The sequence below is a fragment of the Microcaecilia unicolor genome, chromosome 3 (assembly GCF_901765095.1).
Source record: "Microcaecilia unicolor chromosome 3, aMicUni1.1, whole genome shotgun sequence".
In the NCBI taxonomy this organism is placed as follows: domain Eukaryota; kingdom Metazoa; phylum Chordata; class Amphibia; order Gymnophiona; family Siphonopidae; genus Microcaecilia; species Microcaecilia unicolor.
The window spans coordinates 390827653-390853538 of record NC_044033.1 but is presented as its reverse complement, the minus strand read 5'-3'; the positions used below and the strand labels follow the sequence as shown (position 1 = coordinate 390853538).

The following is a 25886-nucleotide window of genomic DNA, read 5'->3' as shown; positions in this document are numbered from 1 at the left end:
GTCGCCGATTTTATTTAAAGTTTTTATGAGTTCTCTAGGTAATTTCTTAACATCCTCATTATTTTATGCTGCTTCTTATGCAGATGATATTTGGTACCATTGCTAAATGGTACTACAGATATAGATGATTTAATTTCAGAATGTATTTCTAAGACACATCACTGGGCATTAATGAACTTGTTAATGCTTAATACTTCTAAAACTAAATTGCTCTACTTTGATACATCTATAAGTAGAATAGCACAAAATCTGGTTCTCAACACTGAGGAAGCTCTCCCTTTTGATACATCTTCTAGAGTGCCACAATTAACTTTGAAACATCAAGTTGCCAATCCGTCCAAAAGAATCTGCAAAATTATAACAGTTTAGAGCGGTAATCATTTGATACAATTTAGATTGTAGGTCCAGGCCATAGTAATACTTATGCTAGATTATTGCAAGTTCTCTGTATGCTGGGATTAATCAGCTTCTTGTAAAAAGACTTCAATTATTGCAGAACTGTGCTGTGAGGATGATCTTTAGCTGCAAGAAAGATAAACATGTGACACCTTTTTGTAGAGATCTTCATTGGCTGCCTATCTCTGCAAGGGTTGAATTTAAGGTGTTTTTTTTTTTTTATTTATAAGATCTTCCATGGTTCAAATCCATCTGACCACATTACTCTGATACTATTCTTCTGTAGATTGACCTACTCATAGTTATTATTCTTTAACTCTAGCTCTTCTTTCAGTGAACAAATTAAACGTTTTTTTTAATAGTTCCTTTAGCTATTCCTGCAGTCAAATTGTGGAACTGAATTCCTATTCAACTCCAGGGAGTAAATGATATTGTAGTGAAATGATTACATGTTGTAACCCGCTTTGATTCTTTGAGTGAAATAGCGGGATAGAAAAAATGAAATAGAATAGAATTTTGAACTTCTTGGGATTTTTTTACTCAGTTTGTGTGAACTCTACATTGCCTTTATGATTTTTTTAATGTCAGTTTTTTTTTGGAGCTGCCATTTTTTTCTCCCGATGGGAGTTTTTTATGGGTCCTTTTTTTTTTCAGCACTGACATAAGAAACCTGTGATGATAATTGAAATTCCATATAGGGATTAAGCTTGTTTACTATAGTAGTTCTTTGTACCTATCCCTGGAGTTTTTTGAGGTTTCATTTATTTAAAACTAGTAAAAAAGGCCCGTTTCCAAAACCAATGAAACGGGCGCTAGCATGTGGTTTGTTTTTTGTGTGTATGTGTCACAGAGTTATTTTGTGTGTGTGAGTGTGTGAGGGTGGGGTGTGTGTGCAGGTTGTTGATGTATGTCTTTTTTTTTTTTTTTGTTTTGTTTTTTGCTTGGTGGGGTTGGGGGATGTGCTGTGCTGGCAAAGTGGGATGGATTGGTGTGTGGCTTTGAGGGTGTGTTTCTGTTGTATTGTGTGGTTTTGTCTGTCAAGGAGGTTTGTGGAGGGGGGTCTTTCTGTTGGTGAAATGTAAATGTGGTTGTAGGGGTGTCAGCCTTTGCTGAGTGGTGGATTGTTTTTTCCGGGTTTTTTTTTTGTGTTGTGCTGAGGCAGCAGTGTTGTTTTAGATGGGTGGAAGGTAGAGGAGCACGTTCTTGGTCTGTCGGTATTTTTTGGCCGTTTCAGGGCTGCTGTAGGGGAACGCTGGAAGAGAAATGTGCTGTGGGAAGCAGCGTCGTCTTTTTCCATTGGGCTGGGGTTCTGGGCATCCTGGAGGTGGGAGACGGCTTGCCTGAGGATGGGGATGGTTGTTTTAAGTTGGCGGAAGGGAGAGGAGCACAGTCTCGGGCCATCGGGGGGGTGATCCGGTATGTTCGGTCCATTTCAGGCCGGCTGCAGGGGAATGCTGGAACATTTATGCGCTGCGGGAAGCAGCGCCGTCTTTTTCGGGGTGTTCGGGGAATCCCCGAGGTGGGAGACGGCTTGCCTGAGGCTGAGGATGGTTGGGCACGTCCTTGGCCGCTTTGGCAAAAGGGGAAGAGGAAGGGGGTGGGGTGTTACCTGCAGCCGCGTGAGAAACCGGGTATTCTTTGTTTGTTTTGTATTATTAGTTTGCATTTCTGTTGAAGAAAGAGTGGATGCCTTTTGAATGATGGAGGTGGTGTGTCGGTGTGTGGTTGTTTCATTAGTTTGGCAGCCAGTCTCCAGCGATTCCTAGGCAGGGAAGGAGTAGGGAACCACGCTGTTTGCTGCTGGCTGGGTCACGGGTAATCCTTCCAGCTGGGCTGCAGCTTGTCCTGTTCACCCACGTCCCAGATGGTGAGGGGCATGCTGTTCTCCGTCTCCACCGACTCCACGTCAAGCGAACCCAAATATAGTCTGTGCTATAGGCCCTCTGGCACTCTTCAGTACCGGCATTAGGCATTTAAAAAATCCCCCCCCTCCCCCCGGTCTATTTTTGCACATACCCACAGCAGGAATATTCTTCTCTCATTCCAGTGGTGGTTCTGTGCTCTCTGTGCTGCACAGATAATGAGCCATTCTGCTGGTGAATGCTCCTCCCTTATTGTCACGTAGTTTCCTCTGATTGGTCCGTCTTACGTTGCCTAGCGGTGCCTGGGAACGGTTTTGTGATGGTCCTTTGTGTTTCAGAACGTTGAGGGTGTTTTTTCTGATTGGTCCGTCATGCGAGGGCGGGGCAGAGAGACATGGTCAGTGTTGTGGCTTCACCACCATGAACTGACGAACCCTTCAGGGAGTGACTGAGTGACTTCAGAATGTTGTCTTCAGAATGTTGAGGGTGAGTTTTATTATAGTAGATATTATAGAACAATGGCAATGAGAGCCCACCAAATTGAGTTACAGTAAACGATTTTGTCTTAAGCTTGTATACATTTTTATACATTGATATCTATAATGTGTGTGTTTTACCTTTTTTTGTGTGAGATAGTTTGGATTAAAAGTTTCAAATAATGATGTTCAGTCTTGAAATATTGTAATTATATGGAAAGAACAGAAACTTGGTGGGTGGTGCTGTCTTACTGATTTTGAAATTGTTTACAGCTTAAGCAGCTGGGACACAGTGTGGACAAAGTTGAATTTATTGTCATGGGTGGAACGTTCATGGCTCTTCCAGAAGATTACAGAGATTACTTCATCCGCAACTTGCATGATGCTTTATCTGGACACACATCCAATAACGTTACAGAGGCTGTTAAGTAAGTATACCATACTCTGAACATGAAAAGGGTATTTTGTGCTTGGCGCCATTCAACACCTGTTCATGGGATCCGAACTTGCTATGTTGCTATGACTGTTTTGTTCCTAATGCTGTTAAATATGGTTTTGGTTTATTATGCAGAAACCTTGCATGCTAGTACATTAGGATATTGCTCAAAAGCACAGTGATACTATGCTCTTTTTCCTTTCAACACAAAGAGGACAATTTTACAACAGAGTGCCTATAAATATTATCTCATCGATTTATAAAGGCAACATATGTGTATGTGCCTTTTTAAAATTGGCTTCTAGAAAAATACATTAGCTCATGGTTTGTGGGTCTGTAGGAAGATTTGGGCTTTTTGGGTGGCTCTTCTCACCTATATGCAGAATCTTTTGGGGCATCCTCTTTATCTTTCATTGGCAGGTATTTTATTTATATTTAAATCTGTTTATTAATTTTACAAAGTGAACATAGAAGTGAACATTTTGCAATACATAAAGAATCTGCAGCAAACTCTTCAATGCAAATCAGAACAATACAGTGCAAGGGCAAAGGGCCTTATCTCTGATAGCCCCATACCTACATCCCCGCCTTCTATAAAAGCCCACTATATAAGCACTCCATGCTGCTGATCTTTACTGCTACGCTCAAGCGACCGGTGTAAAAGCTGGATGCGACTCTTAAGAAGGACTGTCATACAGAATTGGGTGCCTGTTAGCAGCTATAGCCCACCGGGCTATAATACCGAGATTTAGAGCAGGTCAAGTTTACCGCGCTTTCTCAGAGCAGTGGGAACATTGTCTATCACCCAGCTTACACCGTGATTCTGCACTCCATAGGTTACAAATTTTGAACTTAATACATCCCAATTCCCCCCTCCCTCCCCATCCCACCCCCCACCCTCTCCACCCATTCCTAGGAAGGCACGGCTGAGACGGGAGTAACCGCATTAGACTCTAACAGACCCTGTAGTTGTTAGCTGGAGTTAACAAGCAGACTTCTCCCACGTGGGCTCAGCAATTGTAAATAAGGAGACCAAATCTGAAGGAACTGCCTTCTGCGTTTAACTGATGTTTTGGACTCTCGGGCTTCCCACGAGACCAGGAGGTGGACCTGGTTTCTCCAGTGCCAGTAGGCGGGTGCCTCCGGAGAAGTCCAATACTGCATAATACATTTGCGAGCCACCAAACTCAGTTTCCTACATAGAAGAGTCGCCGGCGCCTTGGTGGGGGCAAAAGCCCTGGGCTGATCTATCAAAAATTGCCTCTCAGTACCCTGGACTTTAACACCTAGTTGTATCAAAAATCCACGAACACGTTGCCAAAATGTCCGCACCATAGGACATTGCCAAAGGGCATGATAAAACGTGCCTGGTCCCCCAGCACATTTGGAACAGTTAGCGTTCTCTGACCTCTGCATATGGGCCAGTTGTGCTTTGGCCATGTATCCCCTTAGTATAACTCTGTACCCACATTCTCTCAATCTTTCGTCTGTGACTAGCTGTCTGATCCCCTTCAGTGAGGCCGCTACATCCCAGGACGCCAGTGAAATCCCAAGGTCCTGCTCCCATTTAACTTTAATTTTCTCATATTGTTGCACCGGCCTCTTACGGGCCAGGGCCCCATATAGATCAGATACTGCATGTCTCTCCGACGCCAGGTCCGCAAAGAACTCCTGTATCTTGTCTCCTAAGCGACCTCTCAAGGCCTCCTGAGGCATTGTCTGCATATAGTGCTGAATTTGTAGGTAAGCAAAATGATTCCCCCAATCAGACCCTATCTTCTCTTTTAAGACAGCAAATGGCAATAAATCCCCCTTCTCCAGTAGCAGATGTTCCAGGTTCTTAATGCCTCGCTGCCCCCAGCCCACAAATATCGGGTTGCCTATTCCTGCTTCAAATGCTGCATTTCCCACAATCGGAATTTGGTCTGAAATATTCGGATGTCCCCCTAATTGTCCAACCCACCACTGCCATGCCAGGCGGAGAGGGTGGAGCAATACGCTTTTCCTAAGATGTGTGGGTATTTTATTACGGGGTAGGTGGAATAATGCAATCATGTCATGTGGTGCTAAGCAAGCCTGTTCAAGCGATGTAGGCGTGTAATAATGTGTTGAGCAAAGCCAGTCTCTCACGTGTCGCAACAGGCAGGCTTGGTTATATAAGAACAGGTCTGGGAATCCTATACCTCCCTGCTTCCAGCCCCCCACCAGCAAGCCCTGCTGTAACTTTGCTTTCTTACCAGCCCAGCAGAACTGGCTGCATAAACGATTTATATATTTCAAATCTGTCTTCGTTAGACGCAGGGGCAATGTTTGTAAGGCGTATAGCCAACGTGGGAAAATCACCATCTGTATCAAGTGAACCCGGCCTAATAAAGACAGTGGTAAACCCCTCCAAGAATCCAGCTTTTCCCTAGTATAATCTAAGAGGGCCTTGATGTTTAACCGATGTAATTCTATTGTATGCATTGTAAGTCTGATCCCAAGGTATTTAAAAGAGCGGTTTGCCCAGCGTAGGGGAAACTCATCCCCCCAATCCTCTCTGCTCACTGCCGGGGATGCCAGCACCTCAGACTTGTCCAAGTTGATCCTAAAGCCCGCATAATCTCCGTATTCCTGAAAGGTCTCCAGCAGCGTCTCTAACGACACCTTCGGGGACGTCAAGTGAACCAAGAGGTCATCCGCAAAAGCTGCAATTTTAAATGTCTGTATGCCCATTCTCACTCCTTCAATCAAGGGATTCTCCATAATATCTCGAATAAGGGGATCTAACACCAATACAAAAAGGAGGGGAGATAGGGGGCAGCCCTGCCTGGTCCCTCTCTGAATAGGAAAGCTTGGCGATGCTACCCCATTCACCCACATCGTGGCACTTGGGTTGGCGTATAAGGTTTGGATTGCTTCTACAAATCTGCCTGAGAAGCCATAGCTTTCCAGTGTGTCGAAGAGAAATGCCCAATGTACCTTATCGAAAGCTTTTTCGGCATCAAAGCTAATCAGCAGAGACGCTAAACCCTTGCGTTCCCCATGCTCTAGCGATGCTAAAATCGCCCTCAGGTTTTTGCTTACAGCCCGTCCCCCCACGAAGCCCACTTGACTCTCATGTATCAAACGGGGCAGTAGTCTGGCCAGTCTATTTGCCAAAATCTTTGCCATCAGCTTGGTGTCGTAATTCAGCAAAGATATGGGGCGGTATGATGCCGGTTCCAACGGGTCTCTCCCTGGTTTGGGCAGGACTATTATTTGCGCCTTGTTCAGGTCGGGCGGCATTGCTTTCAAGTCTATCATTTGATTTAAAAATTTGGACAAGTCTGGAACGATGCCCTCTCCCATCATTTTATAAAATTCGGCCCGTAGACCGTCCGGTCCTGGGGCCTTCAACAAAGGGCTCTGATTTATGACCATAGCCACCTCCTCCTCTGTAAATGGTTGATTAAGCTGGTCTCGCTCTCGTTGGGTAAGCCTAGGGAGATTGAGGTTAGTTAGATACATCTGGCTTACTAGGCCTCCTTCTTCTGGAGGGGCGTAGAGATCTTTATAGAAGGTCTGAAAAATACCGCAGATATCCCGGTCTGCGGTTTTAAGGCCTCCCCCCCTCCCTCGAAGGGCCAAAATATGTCTAGTTCCCCCTTTTTGTTTAAGGAGCTTGGCCAGCAATTTGCCTGCTTTGTTCCCATGTTTATAGAGCATGTACCGATAGTAAATGTGCGATTTGCGCGCGCGCCCGTGTAGGAGTTCATTCAGTGCTGATTGTAAATCCAGTACCTGTTGCTTATCATCTGTCGCGTGTGTTTCCCCAAACCGTATCCTCGCACGGCAAAGCTGTTTACTCAGCCGCAATATCTGTCGATCTCTGGTGATCCGGACATAGTGTACATGGCTAATAATTTCCCCCCGAAGCACGGCCTTAGCCGCTTCCCAGAACAAGACCGGGTCTTTCTGATGCTCATGATTCTGCGCCACATAATCTGCCCAGCTAGCCTGTAAACGCCCCTTTAAAATGGGATCTGTGTAAAACTCTATGGGGAATTGCCATCTACTGTCTTTTCGGACCTGGCCTCGTGGTTGCCACTCCACACAAACCCATGCATGATCAGACACCATGTAGGGCCCTATCTCTGCCTTTGTAATTTCCCCAAACATCTGACTGGAAACAAGGACATAATCAATGCGAGATTGCGTCGAGTGAGCCCGTGATAGATGCGTGTAATCCCTCATTCCCGGATGTAGCACCCTCCAGACATCTGTCAAGTCAAGCAGCTGGCTCATCTTCAGCAGGCCTTTATTATTGTAATAGGTCGCGGTATTGCCTGGCACTGATTTATCTAATGAGGGATCCCAGACTGCGTTAAAGTCTCCCCCTACTATGAGTTCGGTATGTGGTTGCCTAAGGAGAAAGTTAATTACCGTTTGGAAAAATTTTTTGTCATAGTTGTTAGGAGCATAAATATTGCAAATGAGCACTTTTTGTTTACCCACCATGGCCTCCAATATAGCATATCTTCCCAAGGCGTCCACTGAAAGTGGGCGTATCTCCGTAGCTACGCCTTTGCGAAGCAGAATGGCCACCCCACCTTTTTTCCCCTGCGCATGCGCCGCTACACACTTATCTACCCACCATGTACTGAGTTTGGCATGTTCTGTCTGCGACAAATGCGTCTCCTGCAGCAAGGCAATGTCTATGTGTTGTCTATTTAGTTGCTGTAAAATCTTGGATCGTTTTATAGGTGAATTTATTCCACCTACATTCCAGGTTACGATTTTTACCATACCTCTAATGTAAAAAGAATGACATGTATTTCAAAAAACTGCGATAGTTGTGAGAGGGGGCATCCCAGCCACTGCCCCCTCCCACTTTGGTCTCTTCCAGCTACTTGTTGTCTAGCACCTTGCGTCTGCGTCCTCTGCCAGTCCCCATCCATCAAGAACTCCTGCCAACGTATCTGTCTCCCAGCCCGCCAAATATACCGTGAATCCTGTCTCTCCGCGGTCACCCCCCTCCCCCTAAAGCCAGGTTCCATACCCACCCCCCTCCCCCCCACTCCCTCCCTCTCCCCCCTCCCTATCCCAGGAACTCCCACCCCCCCCTTTCCTAACCCCTTAGATCCGGACCCATTGACTGGGACCATTACTTCCTACGTCCCTCCCTCTTCCCCCCAGAAACCTCTTACAGAATCCAAACATTCCCCAGTCAAAATCTTAAAAGAACCTAATCGCTACTACTACTACTTAGCATTTCTATGCTAACCAAAACCTTTTGACCTTCTAAACCATGTAATTTAACCTTGAAACATAGCCCGTAGCCAGGCTCCACACAGTTTTATCTCACACAACGCAGCCACTGTGGCTCAGTTCGTGCGCCCTAGGGAGCACATATATATACCAACTCTCCATCGCTCAGTCAATCCACGTTCTGGTCTGTCAACATCTACTGACAACTCCGCTCCGTTCTCAGCGGTCTTCCGGCGTGCCCATTTCCAGTTGCTTTAAAAAGTCTTGGGCAGCAGTTGCTGTTTCATATATCTTGGTGGTTCCATTATGAGTGACACGCAGTTTTGCCGGGTACTGCAGCGCAAACCGTATTTTCTTCTGGAACAGCTTAGAGCAAATCTCCGAAAACTGGCGCCGTTTTGCTGCTACACCAGCGGAGTAGTCCTGAAAACATCTAATTGTCACTCCTTCAAATACCAGAGAGTTCCCCGCTCTGAGCCGCTGCAGAATTTCTTGTTTTTGGGCATAGTCCAAAAATCTTAAGATGACTACTCGTGGTCTACCAGCTCCTGAGCCCTTCTGTCCTAGTCGATGGGCTCTCTCGATGCGAAGTGGCCCCAGCGCTTCTGGGAGTTGTAGTTCTTTATTCATCCAGCTGGCCAAAAAGGTCTCCAGGCCCCGTTCCGGGATGCTCTCCGGGAGTCCCACCAGGCGAATATTATTCCTTCTGGATCTATTTTCTAGATCCTCCACTTTGTGCTCCAATGCCCGCAGCTGGTCCTGCATCTGACTTTGCGCTCCTTCAACCACCGCGACGCGATCTTCCACCTCAGAGACTCGCGATTGGAACGCTACACAGTCTTTCGACAGGTCCGTGAGCTGAATCTGCACTCGCTCGAGCTTAGCATCGATAGGGGCCAGCCGGCGGTCTAAAAGATCTTCCATCACTGCCTTCATTTCTGCAGTGATTTCGGCTATCCATGCAGATGAGACCGACGGTCCGGGTGGGCTTGCGGGCGGCGCCATTTTTTCTTTTTCGTCTCCCACCCTGCCGCGGAGTCTGTCTTTTGGGGCGGTTTTCGCCGCCATATCGCTATCCGGAAACGCAAAAAAAAAGTGATCCCCAGACCTCGGGCTCTTTAATACGCGGATTTTGGAGAGTTGGAGTCGGCGTTGTGCGCTTTTTTAAGGCTCTAAGGGGAAGATAGGAGCCGGAGAGATTTTCCCTTCAACCTCTCGCGGTCATGACGTCACCGGAAGTCCTCCAGGTATTTTATTTAATATATTGTTCCTTTTAGGAGTACGAGGTGTAAAGGGGTTTGCTCTTTTTTGGGTACGGCTTTTATTCTGGGCAAGAAATATGTTTTACATCATTGGATTTTGGAATCACCACCCACCTTTTGGTATTGGTGGAATAAATTACATGCTCTGATGGTGTGGGAGTCTTGGGAGCCCGCTGTCACCCTAAATGGCAGAAGTCCTGTTTTGCTTGCTTGGAGACCATTATTTGGCCTCGATTTCCCTGACTTCATGCAACCATGGTCTTGAATACCTTTGGAGATAGGAGCCTAGATACTGTCATAGATTATGAGGGGGAGGCATAGCAGTTTGAAGTCATAAGAGCACAGACCTTGAACCAAACCTAACCTATTCTCTGGATGTTTAGCTGTTCATAGGGTGGGAGAAGGGTTGTGGAAGGGGGTTTCTATATTTTAATTGTACTGTTGATGTTTTGTTAGCTCCTGGTAGCTCACAAATGCTCTTGCACAAATTTGCACCTGCTCCAATTTAGGTATTTTATAAAGTACATACATACCTCACAACTCTGCCCAGCTCCACAAAAACGCTACTACCTCGGGAATGCCTATGCACAGTCCATACAGACCACATAATTATGTATGCTTTTGTCAGCATACATATTTGTATGCGTATATATGTTATACAATTTTTTTTTAACTTGAATGATTTTTATTTTCATACAACATACGGTCAACATATGAACATCACAAACTTGGCATTCTGTTAGTAAAATTACTTCTATACTGGGGAAAACCCCTTCAGTACATCTGGCCCTAGGTGTATCCTACTTTGTGGTTACTATAGAAGAAAGAATTATTTCACAGATTTATAACCCATCAGTCTAAAATATTAGCTCTTGGTAGGTTACAACCAGTATAAAACATACTATTTACAGTTAGGATTAACAAATACTTCAGACATAAGAACGAGGTGAAAAACAACAATGTACAGATATAAGAGCAGCTTTCTAAGGCTTCATGAAATAATGAAATAAATCAGAAGCCAGTGAAATCTTGTATATATTAAGCATCTTAGGGTATGGCTTTCTGCTTGGGATGACAGTGTTTGTGGGGAGCATTTGTTACAGTTGAGCATTTTTGTGATGAGCTCTTGGTTTCGAACTGTCTTTTCTGTCTTCTCATGCAAGTCTCTTTAATGCCTGTTTTTGTGTATCAGCACTGTTTAGAATAAGTCAAATCAACTTGGGTTTTTCGTTTTGTTTTTTTTAAATAAAATCAATCTGTCATTGATCAAGTGAATTTCCTGTTTCTGGACCTGTCCAATAAAATAAAAGCTACCCAACGTTATGAAGAAATACAGTAAATCTGTTTCCAGTAGAATTAAGCAGTTGTACAGTTTCCTCTGGAGGGCACTGCACACCTGTGTTTCTTCACTGAGTCTGTGCATGTAAGAAGTACATGTTGTTCTCTGTAGAGCACGGTGACATGTATGAATGATTTTGCACATATTTCCAGATGCATCCCTCCTGTAAGGTTTTACTTCAGTCTTTGCTGTTTTGGCTTGACATTGCTTTTCAAAGGTGTTGGTGTAAAAACTGCAATGTTAGTTTGAAAATCCTACTTTTTATGCTGAACTTGTTTCTTCTTTGAGTTTAGTTATAGATTATTGAACTTGCTAAACCTCCCTAGCTGCTGGGGTAGAACAGAGCGGTGTAAAAAGCTAATGATATAAAGAAAGGGAAAGGAACTCCAAAATAATGATGGGATAGTAACACATTCGCACAGGAAGACAGTGAGACATAAACAAGCAATGATAAAGGTAACTTGACCCGACTAACGGGCATCAATCTCTGGCTGAAGTGTGTCTGAATAGCCAGGTTTTAAAATTTGCTCTAAAGCTTTTGAGGGTCGGGTTGCTATGAAAGGATAGAGGGAGATTATTCCATACATGGAGGGAGAGAAAAAAGGAAGCCCAGTGTCAACCAGTTTCAAGTTGAGCGGATTTAGGACTTGGTAGCACCAGATGGTGGTCGTTTAAAGAGTGAAGGATCCTTGCTGGTGAGTAGAGGATAGTGTGACGAGAGAGGTAATCAGGGGCACCCAACCTGAGATCTTTGAACATTAACAAGGCAACTTTATAAGTGATCCGATACTTCACGGAAAGCCAGTGGTGATTTTGAAGCGGGGAATGTTTGATTAAAGCGGTGGACATGGCATAGCAATCTAACAGCCGTTTTCTGTAAGGTTTGAAGTTTTTTTGAGGGTAGAGTGAGGTAAGCCTGTGTAGATGAGGTTGCAGTAGTCAAGGCACGATGTGAAGAATGAAAGAATGAGTGCATGAAAGGTGTTGTGATTGAAGAGATGGCGAATGGCCTGCAGCGGTTGAAAAATGAAAAAGCAGAGCTTGGATAGGTGTGAGTTATGCGGTAAGAATGAGAGAGAGGAGTCAAGAATTTTCTCCAAATAGTGGAATTGTGAGATGGGGGAAATCATAATGCCAAAAAGGGAGATAGGAGAGACTGGAGGTGTTGTGGAACCAGGGAACCAGCACGCAACTGTTTTATCTGTGTTGAGGACTAGCTGATGTTCAAAAAGCCACTCAGCAATAGAGTCCAAACGGGACTGAAGAGGAGAAACAGAAAGAGATGGTGCTGTCTTTCTTCTTCTATGTTTGTGCAGCGCTGTGTACGCTTTGTAGCGCTATAAAAATGCTAAATAGTAGTAGTAGTCAGTTGGGTAAAGGAGAAGAGTATTTATTATCAGCATACAAGTAAGCAGAAATTCTGAATGATTGAATAAGCGCAGCAAGGGGGCTTTAGATTGAAAAGAAGAGGGGAAACAATTGACCCCTGAGAATACCCCACAGTGGATATCCCGCTTCTAAATTGTTTTTGATTAAGTGCTTTTGTTTTCAGGCTTTAGACTATTTTTGTTACTTTCTGGTTTTTCTTGTAACCTGGCATCTCCTCTCTTTCTCCATCCACACTTGAAGCCCAGCATTTCCCTGTTCCCTATCTTTTCTACCACCCTTATGGTCTAGCAACTCCCTATCCCCTCTCATTTCCCCTCTACCCCTATGAGTCCAGTAATTTCCCTTCCCCTTTCTCCCTCTCATCCAGCTTCAATGTTCAGCAGGGGCAGTTGGTTGGAGGGGAGGGAGGTCACAGGAAACACAGCCTGGTGGCAGGAGATGAAACTACAAAAAATCCCAATACTGTGTTTCTTCCTGGGTTGTGTAAGCAGCAAACAACTACAGAAATGAATACCTACTAAGTGTGATTTACCATCTACACAACCCAGGAAGGAACATAGCATCAGGCGTTGGTAGTCCAAGGGTGTCCAACCTTGGCCCGTGTCAGGTTAGGTTTTCAGGATTTCCCAATGAATATGCATGAGATCAGTTTGCATACAATGGAAGCAGTGTGTGCAGATCTCATTCATGTTTATTGGGGAAATCCTGAAAACTCAACTGGATTACTGGCCTTGAGCATCGAGGATGGACATCCTTGGTGTAACTGCATCTCTTGTGGATCCTAACATCTCTCTCCCTCTCTTCCCTCCACCCCCTACGGTCCAGGATCTCTCCTACTCTTATCTCACCCTCCATGGTCTGGCATCATCCCCTTTCCTCAGCCCCCACTTCAACAGTCCAGTGTTTCCTTCTCCCCCTGCAGATCTAGCATCTCTCTTACCCTGCTTCCTCTGCAGGTCCAGCACCTCTCTTTTCCTCCTCCCTCTCAGGTCATAGGTGCAGCATATTCCCCTCTTCCTGCCCCCCACTTCGCAGGTCACAAGTGCAACATCTTTATCTTTCCCTCTTCCCTCCCTCCCACGCCCACCTGCAGGTCACAGGTGCAGCATCTTTCCCCCTCCTTCCCTCAGCCCCCTCCCCTCCATGCAGGTGCATAAGAACATAAGTGTTGTCTTTTCTGAGGTCAAGTGGACCATAATAGTCTTATATACACGGAGCCCAATGCAGAAAAATGCTGCCTTGTGTAGTTTCACTTTAAGAGTTTGAGGCAGCGTTCCCACTGCGAACACATGGGTGCCTTCCTGCTAGAGTCGCAAGTGTAGGGCCAACAGTCTTTCATCTGCAGTGAAGAGAGGTCACGTTTGTTTGAGGTCCTCTTCAGCATGTTGGTTTTTTCTTATCTGGTGCCTTCCCTCAGTGGGATTTTTGGCTTTGTTCCTAATAATTTTCTTTTTGCAGCTTGTATACCTTTCCTATACCCAGAGGTTTTTTTTCCCCCATTTTTCTTTCTTTTTCAGCTCTGAAGGCCTACTTAGGCCTGAGCACCGGGCAGGTAACATCCTGATCTTTTTTCAGGTGAGTTTGTCCCTTTTTTTCCCTCACCATTGAGTCGCTTGATTTAGCTTTGGCCATTTCTCCTTCCATGTCATCTAAAGTTCCCAGTGGCTTTAAGCACTGTTTCTGGTGCAGCAGGACCATCTCTGGAGCTGACACCCATTCCAGATGTATCCAGTGTTTGAGACCAGACCATAGCTCTCTAAACTGTGTTCTTTGTTTGCGTATGCAGAAAAGAACCCAGAAATCCAGAGCACCTAAAAAGAGAAGATTTTTGGAGCCAGGTCTGAATCATCGAAGTTGCCATCGGTATTGGTCTTGATGTCTCCACCTACATTGGAAACATTGATCCTGATGGTTACTAGACCCATCTCATAAGTACATAAGTAATGCCATACTGGGAAAAGACCAAGGGTCCATCGAGCCCAGCATCCTGTCCACGACAGCGACCAATCCAGACCAAGGGCACCTGGCAAGCTTCCCAAACGTACAAACATTCTATACATGTTATTCCTGGAATTGTGGATGTTTCCCAAGTCCATTTAGTAGCGGTTTATAGACTTGTCCTTTAGGAAACCGTCCAACCCCTTTTTAAACTCTGCTAAGCTAACCGCCTTCACCACTTTCTCCGGCAACAAATTCCAGAGTTTAATTATACGTTGGGTGAAGAAAAATTTTCTCCGATTTGTTTTAAGTTTACTACACTGTAGTTTCATCGCGTGCCCCCTAGTCCTAGTATTTTTGGAAAGCGTGAACAGACGCTTCACATCCACCTGTTCCACTCCACTCATTATTTTATATACCTCTATCATGTCTCCCCTCAGCCGTCTCTTCTCCAAGCTGAATAGCCCTAGCCTCCTTAATCTTTCTTCATAGGGAAGTCGTCCCACCCCCGCTATCATTTTAGTCGCCCTTCGCTGCACCTTTTCCAATTCTACTATATCTTTCTTGAGATGCGGCGACCAGAATTGAACACAATACTCAAGGTGCGGTCACACCATGGAGCGATACAACGGCATTATAACATCCTCACACCTGTTTTCCATACCTTTCCTAATAATACCCAACATTCTATTCGCTTTCCTAGTCGCAGCAGCACACTGAGCAGAAGGTTTCAGCATATTTTCGACGACGACACCCAGATCCCTTTCTTGGTCCGTAACTCCTAACGTGGAACCTTGCATGACGTAGCTATAATTCAGGTTCTTTTTTCCCACAAGCATCACCTTGCACTTGCTCACATTAAACGTCATCTGCCATTTAGCCGCCCAGTCTCCCAATCTCGTAAGGTCCTCTTGTAATTTTTCACAATCCTGTCGCGATTTAACAACTTTGAATAACTTTGTGTAATCAGCAAATTTAATTACCTCGCTAGTTACTCCCATCTCTAAATCATTTATAAATATATTAAAAAACAGTGGTCCTAGCACAGACCCCTGAGGAACCCCACTAACTACCCTTCTCCATTGTGAATACTGACCATTTAACCCCACTCTCTGTTTCCTATCCTTCAACCAGTTTTTAATCCACAATAGGACATTTCCTCCTATCCCATGACCCTCCAATTTCCTCTGTAGCCTTTCATGAGGTACCTTGTCAAACGCCTTTTGAAAATCCAGATACACAATATCAACCGGTTCCCCTTTGTCCACATGTTTGTTTACTCCTTCAAAGAATTGAAGTAAATTGGTCAGGCAAGATTTCCCACACAAAAGCCGTGCTGACTTGGTCTCAGTAATCCATGTCCTCGGATGTGCTCTGTAATTTTGTTTTTGATAATAGCCTCTACCATTTTCCCCGGCACTGACGTCAGACTCACCGGTCTATAATTTCCCGGATTTCCCCTGGAGCCTTTTTTAAAAAATACCGTCCTGGCTACAGGAGTACTTCCTACTTCACCAGGGTGATGCTCTCCTTCTAGGAGACCTCCCTCCTCCAAGGTAGCACAAGGGCTACTAGACTGGAGGTGGGACTTCTCTACAACATCCCTGTAGGTCTCCTCTATGTACTTCTCTGTCTCCCTCAGCTCCACCAAGTCTGCTACTCTAGCCTCAAGAGAACGGACACGTTCTCTAAGAGCTAGGATCTCTTTGCATCGGGCGCAAACATATGACATCTCACCAACTGGGAGATAATCATACATGTGACACTCAATGCAAAAGACTGAATAGCACCCCTCTCGCTGCTGGACTGCTGACTCCATCTTAGTGTTTTTTGAGTTTTTCAATAATTTAAAACTTGCTACAGTATTAAGGATATTAGCCTAATATAAAAGTGTCTTTTACTTTATATAGTACATTGTATACTGGGAGTGGACGGGTACTAAGTGGAACTCCACCTGCCTTGACACCGGCCACTGTGAGAGGTCCCCAGGACTGGTCAACATCAGACCCGACACCGAGGAGGCGTGTGGATTCAGCATCATCCTTGTCGTCACCAAGGGATGTCGATGCTTCGCATTGTGCAAAGGGCCTAGAAGCACAAACTTCGATCCCTCTCAGTGGATGGTGCTGGGAGCTCCGGGGCATCAAAGCCATCGATACCCAAGAAGCATTGGCATTGAGAGGAGCGCTCTCCCTCTATTGAAGAGATGCCATTCCGCCGGTTTCCTGGTAGCTGGGGCCCAGTTTCTGCCACAAGGTCGGTAACTCTGTAGGCTGTCTCCAACCCAGGGCCCCATTCTTTACCGATGTCGGCCTTCGATGAATGGATTTGGGCCATACTCCAAGAGCACTTGCTGGAGCTTCTATAGGCACAGAGTTCATTGGCAGTAGGAGTGCTTGTGCCAGCCTTGACTCTACCGCTCCTTGCCCCTTGCAGGGCCCTCAGCTTGTGGTGCAGTCATCAATGCTGGTTCCACTTGGGGCATTGGTGTCAACACCTGCCCATATAGGGTACCCCCTCAACTTCTGTGGAGGAAGCTGTCCGAAGTCTAAGGGTGAATCTGCGTCTTGGTGCCATTCGAGGCGTTGACATGGTTTCTCTTGTCCAAGGCAGGCATGGACTCAGCCCTCCCATGCAGAGTATTTTCATGACTCCGATTCATCTCGTTCATGGGAGTTTGTTGATGATCCAAGGTACTTCTCAGAAGAGAAATCCTGTGAAATTCTATCAGACCCCTTCCTCTCCAGAGGAGAGACATAAAGCTCCACTTCAGAGTCTCTTTCCCTTCTTTTGTAAAGGAGATGGCAGCTGCATTCCCTATTAAGTTAGAGACGGAGGACGAGCCCAAGGCTGAGATGTTTGAGGTTCTGGACTGTCCCTTTCCTAGAGAGGCTGTGACTGTCCCTTTTCACAGAATCCTTCAAGATGAAGAATTGGGAGTCCCCTGTGTCAGTCCCAGTTATGCCCCCCAAAATTGACATCATGTATCGGTTTCAATGTACACCTGAGTTTCACAGGCCACAATTGCCTCATCGCTCCTTGGTGGTTGAACCTGTGTTCAAGAGGGCCAGGAGCTCCAGGGATTTAGCCTTGGCTCCCCCAGGCAGAGAAGCTCAGTCACTGGATTTGTTTGGGCATAAGATGTATCAGGCCTTGATGCTCATCTCCCATATGCAATCATACCAGCTCTACATGAGCCTGTACTTGTCCTTGGTGCTCAGTATGTTAGACTTGGCGGATGCTCATGCCTAACTGTTGGCAGTTACCACATAACCCTAGTAATCTATAACCTGTGTGCATAACTCATAGGCATGCCCCTGACTTGCCCATGCCTCTGACGGCTATGCCTCTCTAGAAGTTTTACTGTTCTGAGATTCTGCCAAATATTTGTGACCTGGATTGGCCACTGTTGGAAACAGGATACTGGGCTTGATAGACCTAAGAAAATGATAAAATGTAGCCATGCTGGTGTATTCATGAAATTGATTGGGGTACAGTATTCTTGGTTGAAAATTTACCTATTAACATGGAATATTTCTTCCACAGAAAATTAAAATGGGTTTTTTTTTGCCTCCTGTTTGACATCTTATCCTATTAAAGCAGAGGCAAGTTATGTGTTATTTATTTTTGTAACTGGCATCTAGCACAAATTTTAGAGATCATTTTTTCTATTTTTTTTTTTTTTACTACAGAAAATTAAAAGCCCAGATGTTGCTTTACAGTCCCTGTTCATTATGCTACCTTAATTGCTAGAGTTATTTTATGACATGTAAAATAACTTCCTTTTGGTGATGTTTTCTTCCCACTTGCTTAAAATGTGATTTTATTGCAGTATACAGATGGAAATGAGAGCTGTTTATATGGAAGTGTAAGACATTTAGATTAGCTAGGAGCAATGTCTGAAATTAAGCGAGATGGTGAGCAAAGTCTTGTCTCCATTAAGAAGTACATACACAGAGCAGCTTTTGTTACCAGTTCCATCATACACTATTTCTTTTTCTGGTTAAATATAACCAAAATGAAAAAAACCTTTTTACCAAACTACATTGCATGGAATTTCTTTTGCATTTAGAGGCATAGGGTTAGTAAGATGGGTTCAGTATGCTATTATGATAATCATATTTTTAAAATTGGGGGACCTTTTTATTAAACTGTTCTCACCATTTTCCTGTCTTTTCCTGACCCCCCTCCCCACCACCAAACTCAAGAGCAGACTCCCCCACTAATGTCTGATTCCCCCTCCCAACTCCCTCAACATTCATAACCCCCTCTCAAATCCCCCCACCCCCACCTGGAAAAGGCCCCTAGAAACTGCCACCCTTCAGAAGCTGCCCTCCCACGTTCCAGCAGGTCTCCCTTTGACCTGCATGAACATCCTTAGTGGGTCATTCAGGTGGGAGGAAAGCACGCTCTTCTCCTGCCCCTGTTGGCTCCGGATGCAAATTGACTACTGTGACCTCTAGCGGTAGTCTTGCAAGGTTAGCCCACCAGGGATGTTCAGGTAGACCGGAGGGGGGCCTTCTGGGACATGTAGATAAGAATCAGATTTTGTCTTTGTTGGGATATCCTTGCAGAGATATGCCCTCTACTTTTTCATTAGATAATGAGGAAATCCCAATTGTTGAGAGAATTCAAAACTTTAAGGGTGATTTTAGATTCTTCCCTTACAATGAAATTTCAGGTGCAGAAAATTATCAGAGAGGTCTTTTTTAAATTGAGACTTTTGAGAAGGTTGAAGGATCTGTTGAGTCACGATAAAATTAAGGAACATGTAGACAAACATGGCTTAATGGGACAGAGTCAGCATATGCTCAGCCAAAGAAAATTTTGCATCACCAATTTACTTCATTGAAGGTGTGAATAAACATGTGGATAAAGGTGAGCTGGTTGATGTAGTGTATCTGGATTTTCAGAAAGCTTTTTATAAGAGTTTCTCATGAGAGACTCCTGAGAAAATTAAGACATCATGGGATAGGAGGCAATGTCCTTTTGTGGAATTAGGAATTGGTTATTGGATAGATAACAGAGGGTGGGTTAAATGGCCAGTTTTCTCAATGGAGGAAGGTGAACAGTGGAATGCTGCAGGGATCTGTACTGTCACCGGTGCTATTTAAAATATTTATAAATGATCTGGAAATCAGAACAACGAGTGAGGTGATTACATTTGCAAATGACACAAAAGTATTCAAAGTTGTCAAAAGACATGCGGTTTGTGAAAAATAGCAGGAAGACCTTTGGAAACTGGAAGACTGGGCTCCAAACAGCAGATGAAATTTAATGTGGACAAATGCAAAGTGATGCACATTGGGGAAAATAATCTGAATCATATTACCTCATGCTAGGGTCCATCTTAGTAGTCAACACACAAGAGAAAGATCTAGGTGTTATTGTAGATAATATGCAGAAATCTTCTATCCAGCATGTTGCGGCAGCCAAAAAAGCAAATAGGATGCTAGGAATTATTAGGAAAGGGATTCAAAATGAGACCAAGAATATTATTATTCTTCTGTATCGCTCCATGGTGTGACCTCACCTTGAGTATTATGTACAATTCTGTTTACCGTTTCTCCAAAACGATATAGCGGAATTAGAAAAGGTTCAAAGAAGAGCAACCAAAATGATAAAGGGGATGGAACTCCTCCCATATGAGGAAAGGCTCAAGAGGTTAGGGCTCTTCATCTTGGAAAAGAGACAGCTAAGGAGGATATGATTGAGGTGTATAAAATCCTGAGTGTTGTAGGATGGGTAGAAGTGAATCGATTTTTCACTCTTTCAAAAAGTGCAAAGTCCAGGGGACACTCAATGAAATTACTTGGTACTACTTTAGAACCAATTGGAGGTAAAATGTTTTCACTCAAAGAATAGTTATGCTGTGGAACTTGTTGCCGGAGGATTTGGTTACAGTGGTTAGTGTTATCTGTGTTTAAAAAAGGTGTGGATAAGTTCCTGGAGGAAAGGTCCATAGTCTGTTATTGAGATGGACATGGGGGAAGCTACAGCTTGCCCCAGGATTGGTAGTATAGAGTGTTGCTACTGATTGGGTTTCTGCCAGGTACTTGTGACCTTGATTGGCCAGTGTTGGAAGCAGGATACTGGGCTAGATGGACCATTGGTCTGACCCAGTATGTCTGTTTTTATGTTAACAGCAGACTGGTTCCCTCTTAATCTTTGGAGTATCTGGGGGTACTGTTTGACACAAGACAGGATAAGATCTTCCTCAGCTAGTGCAGACTGAAGAAATTGATCCACCGGGTGCAGGTTCTTCATTGTCAGAGTGGGTCTTGGACTTGGGGCTATGCCCAGGTGTTGGGGTCTTTGATGGCAGTGATGGAAGTGGTGCCATGGGCGAGGGCTTACATTTGCCCACTTCAGCAGTTGCTGCTCAGCCATTGGTCTCCGGTCTCTGAGGACTACACTGTTCGACTCCCCTGGATGCTAGCAGTCTGTCAAGGAATGCAGTGGTGGTTTCTGAGAGGAACCTGGCCAAGGGTGTCCCCTTTCCAGTCCTGCATTGGGAGATAGTGACAGTGGATGCCAACCTGTCTGGATAAGAAGCACACTACCTCGGTCATTTGGCTCAGGGCACATGGTTTCAGTCAGAGGTATCTTGATCTATCAATCTCCTCGAACTCAGATCAAATTGCTATGCCCTGGAGGTGTTCGCTCCCTTCCTGAGGTCCCTGGTTCAATTGTTTTCTGACAACACCATGGCAGAGGTCTATGTCGACAAGCAAGGGGCATTTGCAGCTGGCAGCGGAGTCCGTGCTATTGATGCGCTAGGCAGAACACCACCTGCTTTGCCTGTCAGCAGTGCACATTGCAGAGTCTTTGAAAGTTCAAACGGACTTTCTCAGAAGGAACTCTTTGGATCCAGAGGAATGGGAGTTGTCTGAGGAAGCCTTCCAGCTCATTGTGAGTCACTGGGGTCTCCCGTCTCTTGACCTGATGGCTTCCAGGAGCAATGCCAAGGTGGCCAATTTCTTCACCCGCAGGGGGTAGTTGGGTTCGCAGGGATTCAATGCTCTTCTTTTGCCGTGGCCATTCGACAGCCTGCTTTGTCTTCCTTCCTTGGCCGATAGTGAGCTGAGTTGTCCGGAGAATCGCATCACATTCTGGCCAGGTCATCCTGGTGGCTCCGGACTGTCCTAGGCGCACATGGTATGCCTTATTTGGCTTCTGGACTGGCAACCTCTTCCCCTTCCTCGCTGTCAAGGGTTACTGCATCTGGGGCCTGTTTTAATGGAGGATCCGTTCCCCTTTGGTCTTATGGCTTGGCCATTGAAAAGGCGCGTTTGAGGCACAAGGGTTATGTAGAACCTCTAATTATGATTCTGTTGCAGGCTGTGAAGTGCTTTATTGTGGTGGCCTGTGCTTGGGTTTGGAGGTCATTTGAGATTTCATGTGCAGACAGAGCAATTACTCTATTTTTTACCCCGCTGAGTCTCACATCTGACCCTTTCTTCAGTCGGGTTTGGAGAAGGGTTTGGCGCTTGGGTCAGTGAAGGTGCAGGTATCTTGTTTCCAGGGCAGATTGCAATTCTTCTTTGGCAGTGCACTTGGATATTGTGTGCTTTTTGAAAAGGTAGGCTGTCTTTGGCCTTCCTTCTGACCGGTTTTCCCAGACTGCAATCTCAGCCTGGTTCATGGGGCATTGCAGAAGGCTCCCTTTGAGCCTCTGAAGTGAGATTGCCTAAAGGATCTCAAATTGAAGACAGTTTTTCTGTTGGCCCATTATCTTAGCATGCCACATTTCAGAGTTGTAGGCCCTGTCGTGCCAGGATCCCTTTCTCTGTTTGTTGGAGGTGGGGGTTTCATTACCGGCAGTTCCATCCTTTCTGCCTAAGGTAGTCTTGGTATTTCATATTAACTAGTTGGTGGACCTTCCCTCATTTAGGAGGGAGAATTGTGGGGAGCAGTTTTTGTTCCCCAGGACTCCTGGATGTGCAACAGTCTCTTCTCCATTATCTTGAGGTCACTGATGAGCTTTGATGAAAAAATTACCTTTTCTTTTCAGTAAGCAGAAATGGGATCTGGTGGCATCTAAACCCTTGATTGCACGATGGGTGAGGGAGGCCATTTCTTTGGCATATATCCTGGCAGGAAAGCAGCCACCGGCTGCACTGATGGTACACTCAACGGGACGAGTTGTAGGTGCCATCTCTTCGCCGACTGAGATTTGCAGGGCGGTGACCTGATTGACTCTCCATTCCTTTGTCAGGCTAACAGGGTGGATGTGGCAGCTGTGTCTGAGGTCACGTTTGGGACTTTGGTCCTGCAGGTATCGCCACCTGCTGTCGATGGACATGACTAACCCACAAATTCTGGAATAGTGTAATGGAAAGAAAATTATCAGGTAATACCTAATTTCTCCTTAAACCCTGTTGTGCTGACTGCTTTTACTGCATCCTCTGACAACAAATTCTAGAACTTAATTATGTGTCGAGTAGAAAACTATCTTCTCCTATTTGTTTTAAATGTACTACTTTATAATTTCATGGTGTGTCCCCTAGTCTCTGTACTTTTTGAAAGAGTTAACTCTCCCACCAAATCCTAGGTCTAAATTAGTTCCTCTACTTTCGGATCCTGAGCTAGCTGCTTCATGAATCAATCATTTATTTAATCTTGAAACTACCTGCCTACCATGTCCTTGATATGACATGTATTTAGTCAGTATTAAAACAAAATTGGGCAAATAAATAAATAAAATAAAAACAAATAAAAGCACCCATAATTTCCAAATTTATTAGTGTCCCTACTTGAAGAGCACTTTTCCAAAACTCAGTCTATCAGCAGCCGTTTTGAGAAACATAGGTAGCGACTTTTGGACTTAGTGAGTTTTGCATAGAGTATTCAACACCAAAGTCATTAAAATACCATGGATTTGGTGAGTTTTGGCACAGGAATAAGTTACAGTAAATGAATTTTGCCTTGGTAAATGAAATAAATTGCATAACTCAAACTGACAAAAGAAATAGTGGCCTAGTGGTTAGGGTGGTGGGCTTTGGTCCTGGGGAACTGAGGAACTGAGTTCGATTCCCGGCACAGGCAGCTCCTTGTGACTCTGGGCAAGTCACTTAACCCTCCATTGCCTGCCGCATTGAGCGTGCCATGAGTGGGAAAGCGCGGGGTACAAATGTAATTTAAAAAAAAAATGGCTGAGTGAGTTTTGGAAAAGTGCTTTTCAGTTTCTTTTAATATTTCATCTTTTTAGCCAGGCAAATATTAGTATATCTTCACCACCATTTTCTTTCCTTTCACAAATGGAATTTCTATCCCTAAAGACTCCACAATGCATTCTTCTTGACTCTGTTCACTTTTTAAACCAATTTGATCTACTCTATCAGTATGACATATATCACAGTGTCCTATTGGTTATCCTCTTTCTACTAAGTGTCTGAGATGTCTATTAAATCTACCTTTTCATTCAGCACTATATATTCTAACTCTCCCATCTTAATTTTTAGGTTAGTAACATTTGTATGCAGACACAATATGTTTTTGGTTATATTTGCATTAGAGCCTACTTAGGAGTTGACAGGGATAATTTGCATTTTTAGCTCTGGCAGCTGTTTATTTAAAGGTGTCTGTACTACTTTTATTGCAACCTCTCCATTGGGATGCTCTAGCTTCCATGATTTGATAATATTCTTCAAGACTATCTTACTCTGAACCATGCACTCCCGAGTGCCTGTTGACTTTCCCCAAGGTTCTAGTTTGAAAGTTGTTCTATCTCCTTTTGAAAGGTTAGCACCAACTGCCTAATTCCACCCTGGTTAAGCTGGAGACCATTGTTTTGTTCCTGGCTTTCCCTTCCCTAGAATGTTGCTCAGTTCCTAATAAACCTAAATTCCTCCTGCTGCACCATTGTAACATCCATGCATTGAAAATCTGGAGTTTGCCTCGCGGTTTCTGCATGTGGAATTTCTGAGAATGCTTCCCTGGAAGTTCTGGATTTCAACATTGTAGCTAAAATCCTAAGTCAGGCTTCCCACTTGCACTTTCCTATGTCATTGGTACCCACATGTACCAAGGCAGCTGGCTGTTTCCGAGCACTGTCTAAAATCTTATCTAGATGGTATGAGGTCCACCAGCTTCGCACCAGGCAGGCTAGTTATCAGGTGATATGCTCACAAGTCACCCAGCTATGCCTTATGACTGAATTGGCAACTAGAGTGGCCATCCTAACCTTTCCATCCTGGGCACATGTGACTGTAGATATATTCTTGGTGAAGGAGGATATTGTATCATCCGGAGGGCAGGTCCTGACTACAGGATCACTTCTGCCTCATCAAGGTGATGCTCTCCTTCCAAATGACATTTGTCCTTCATGGCAGCACAGAGGCTGTCAGACTGGAGCTGGTGCTTCTTTACTGTATTCCTGAGGGGGATGATGGCAGTCTGCTGTATGTGTGTATGTCTGTGTTGTGTTCTCTATATTTTGACCCTTTCTTTTGCTTCTGCTGGCTTATTGTAAATCACTTTGTTGATTAGTACTCAAAAGGTTAATTAGTATTCAAAAACAATAAATGCTGGGCCAGGAATCCAGGATACCCTTTGCATATGTGTGTGTGTGTGTGTGTGTGTGTGAGTGAGAGAGAGAGAGATAGATGTACTTTTGGAATAGCTATGACACCATATGGCAGAAGAACCTTTTTCTCAGGGTGTTCTTCCTGGTTCAACTTAGGGAATAAGCAGCCAAAGAAAAATTCTTGTCATCTTTGTCCCCTCCATATTCATCCACACATGCTCACAAAAGCTCTCTCTTGGAATTCTCTAGCAGTAATTCCAAAAAGTGTGTAAGTTTTTGCTTTTCTGTTCTTCAACATAAAAGAAGCACAGCCTGTATATGGTCATTTCCCACTGAAAGTCTTTGGCAGCAGTTTCAAACAGTGGGTAATATCATCCAGTGGATCCAGGGCAGAGAATTGTAAATCTTAAAAACTTTCCAGAATTACTCTAATGAGCATGTTCAGTAGTTGCCATGTCATGTGGTGCTATCTCAGTTCCAACTTTTCTGTGGAGAACAACTGATATGAGTTTTTTTTCCCCCTTGGGTTATGAATATCCAATTTTTTTCCATCTAAAATGGACTTTATTCTACCCTTTAGAAAATCCTTAGTTTGGTCGTTTTGAAGTTGCCTTCATTTTTTGCATTGTCACGGCCTGCACCGAAAACAGTGTATCGAGTAGCAACTATTTTTCTCTCAATGTCCCAAAAATAAAAGAAACCCAGTGGCCTCAGGAATTGTGCCCAGTGTGGCAAGATCAAGTCAGATAATGACACTCATGTCTTGAGTTTGTCACGCTTAAGATATAACCATGATATCTTTAACAGTGTAGCTTACCAAGAGGTTACTGCTAGGATTGCTGAAGGCTCACAAGAGTGCTTTGAAAGGCTCTTTTACTCATCTAAATTCTTTCTAGGTACCAACACATCAGCTGAATTTATCTCTATGTACCCTGAATCTGCACATGGAGGTTAAATAAGATGAACAATGAGTAGAAAAGTATTACAATATACAGCAACAGGCAGTTATAATAAAAAGATTTCACACTAAA

The 25886-nt window shown here is 44.4% G+C and overlaps 1 protein-coding gene across 1 annotated transcript in view; it reads left to right on the top strand.

Annotated features, from left to right (window-relative positions):
- The window catches only part of ELP3 (elongator acetyltransferase complex subunit 3), a 221960-nt gene that overhangs the window by 32992 nt on the left and 163082 nt on the right, over positions 1 to 25886 (top strand). Inside the window, exon 7 of the mRNA XM_030198697.1 lies at positions 3008 to 3162. Within this exon, the coding sequence (XP_030054557.1) occupies positions 3008 to 3162 (155 nt within the window). The remainder of the gene's footprint in view (positions 1 to 3007; positions 3163 to 25886) is intronic.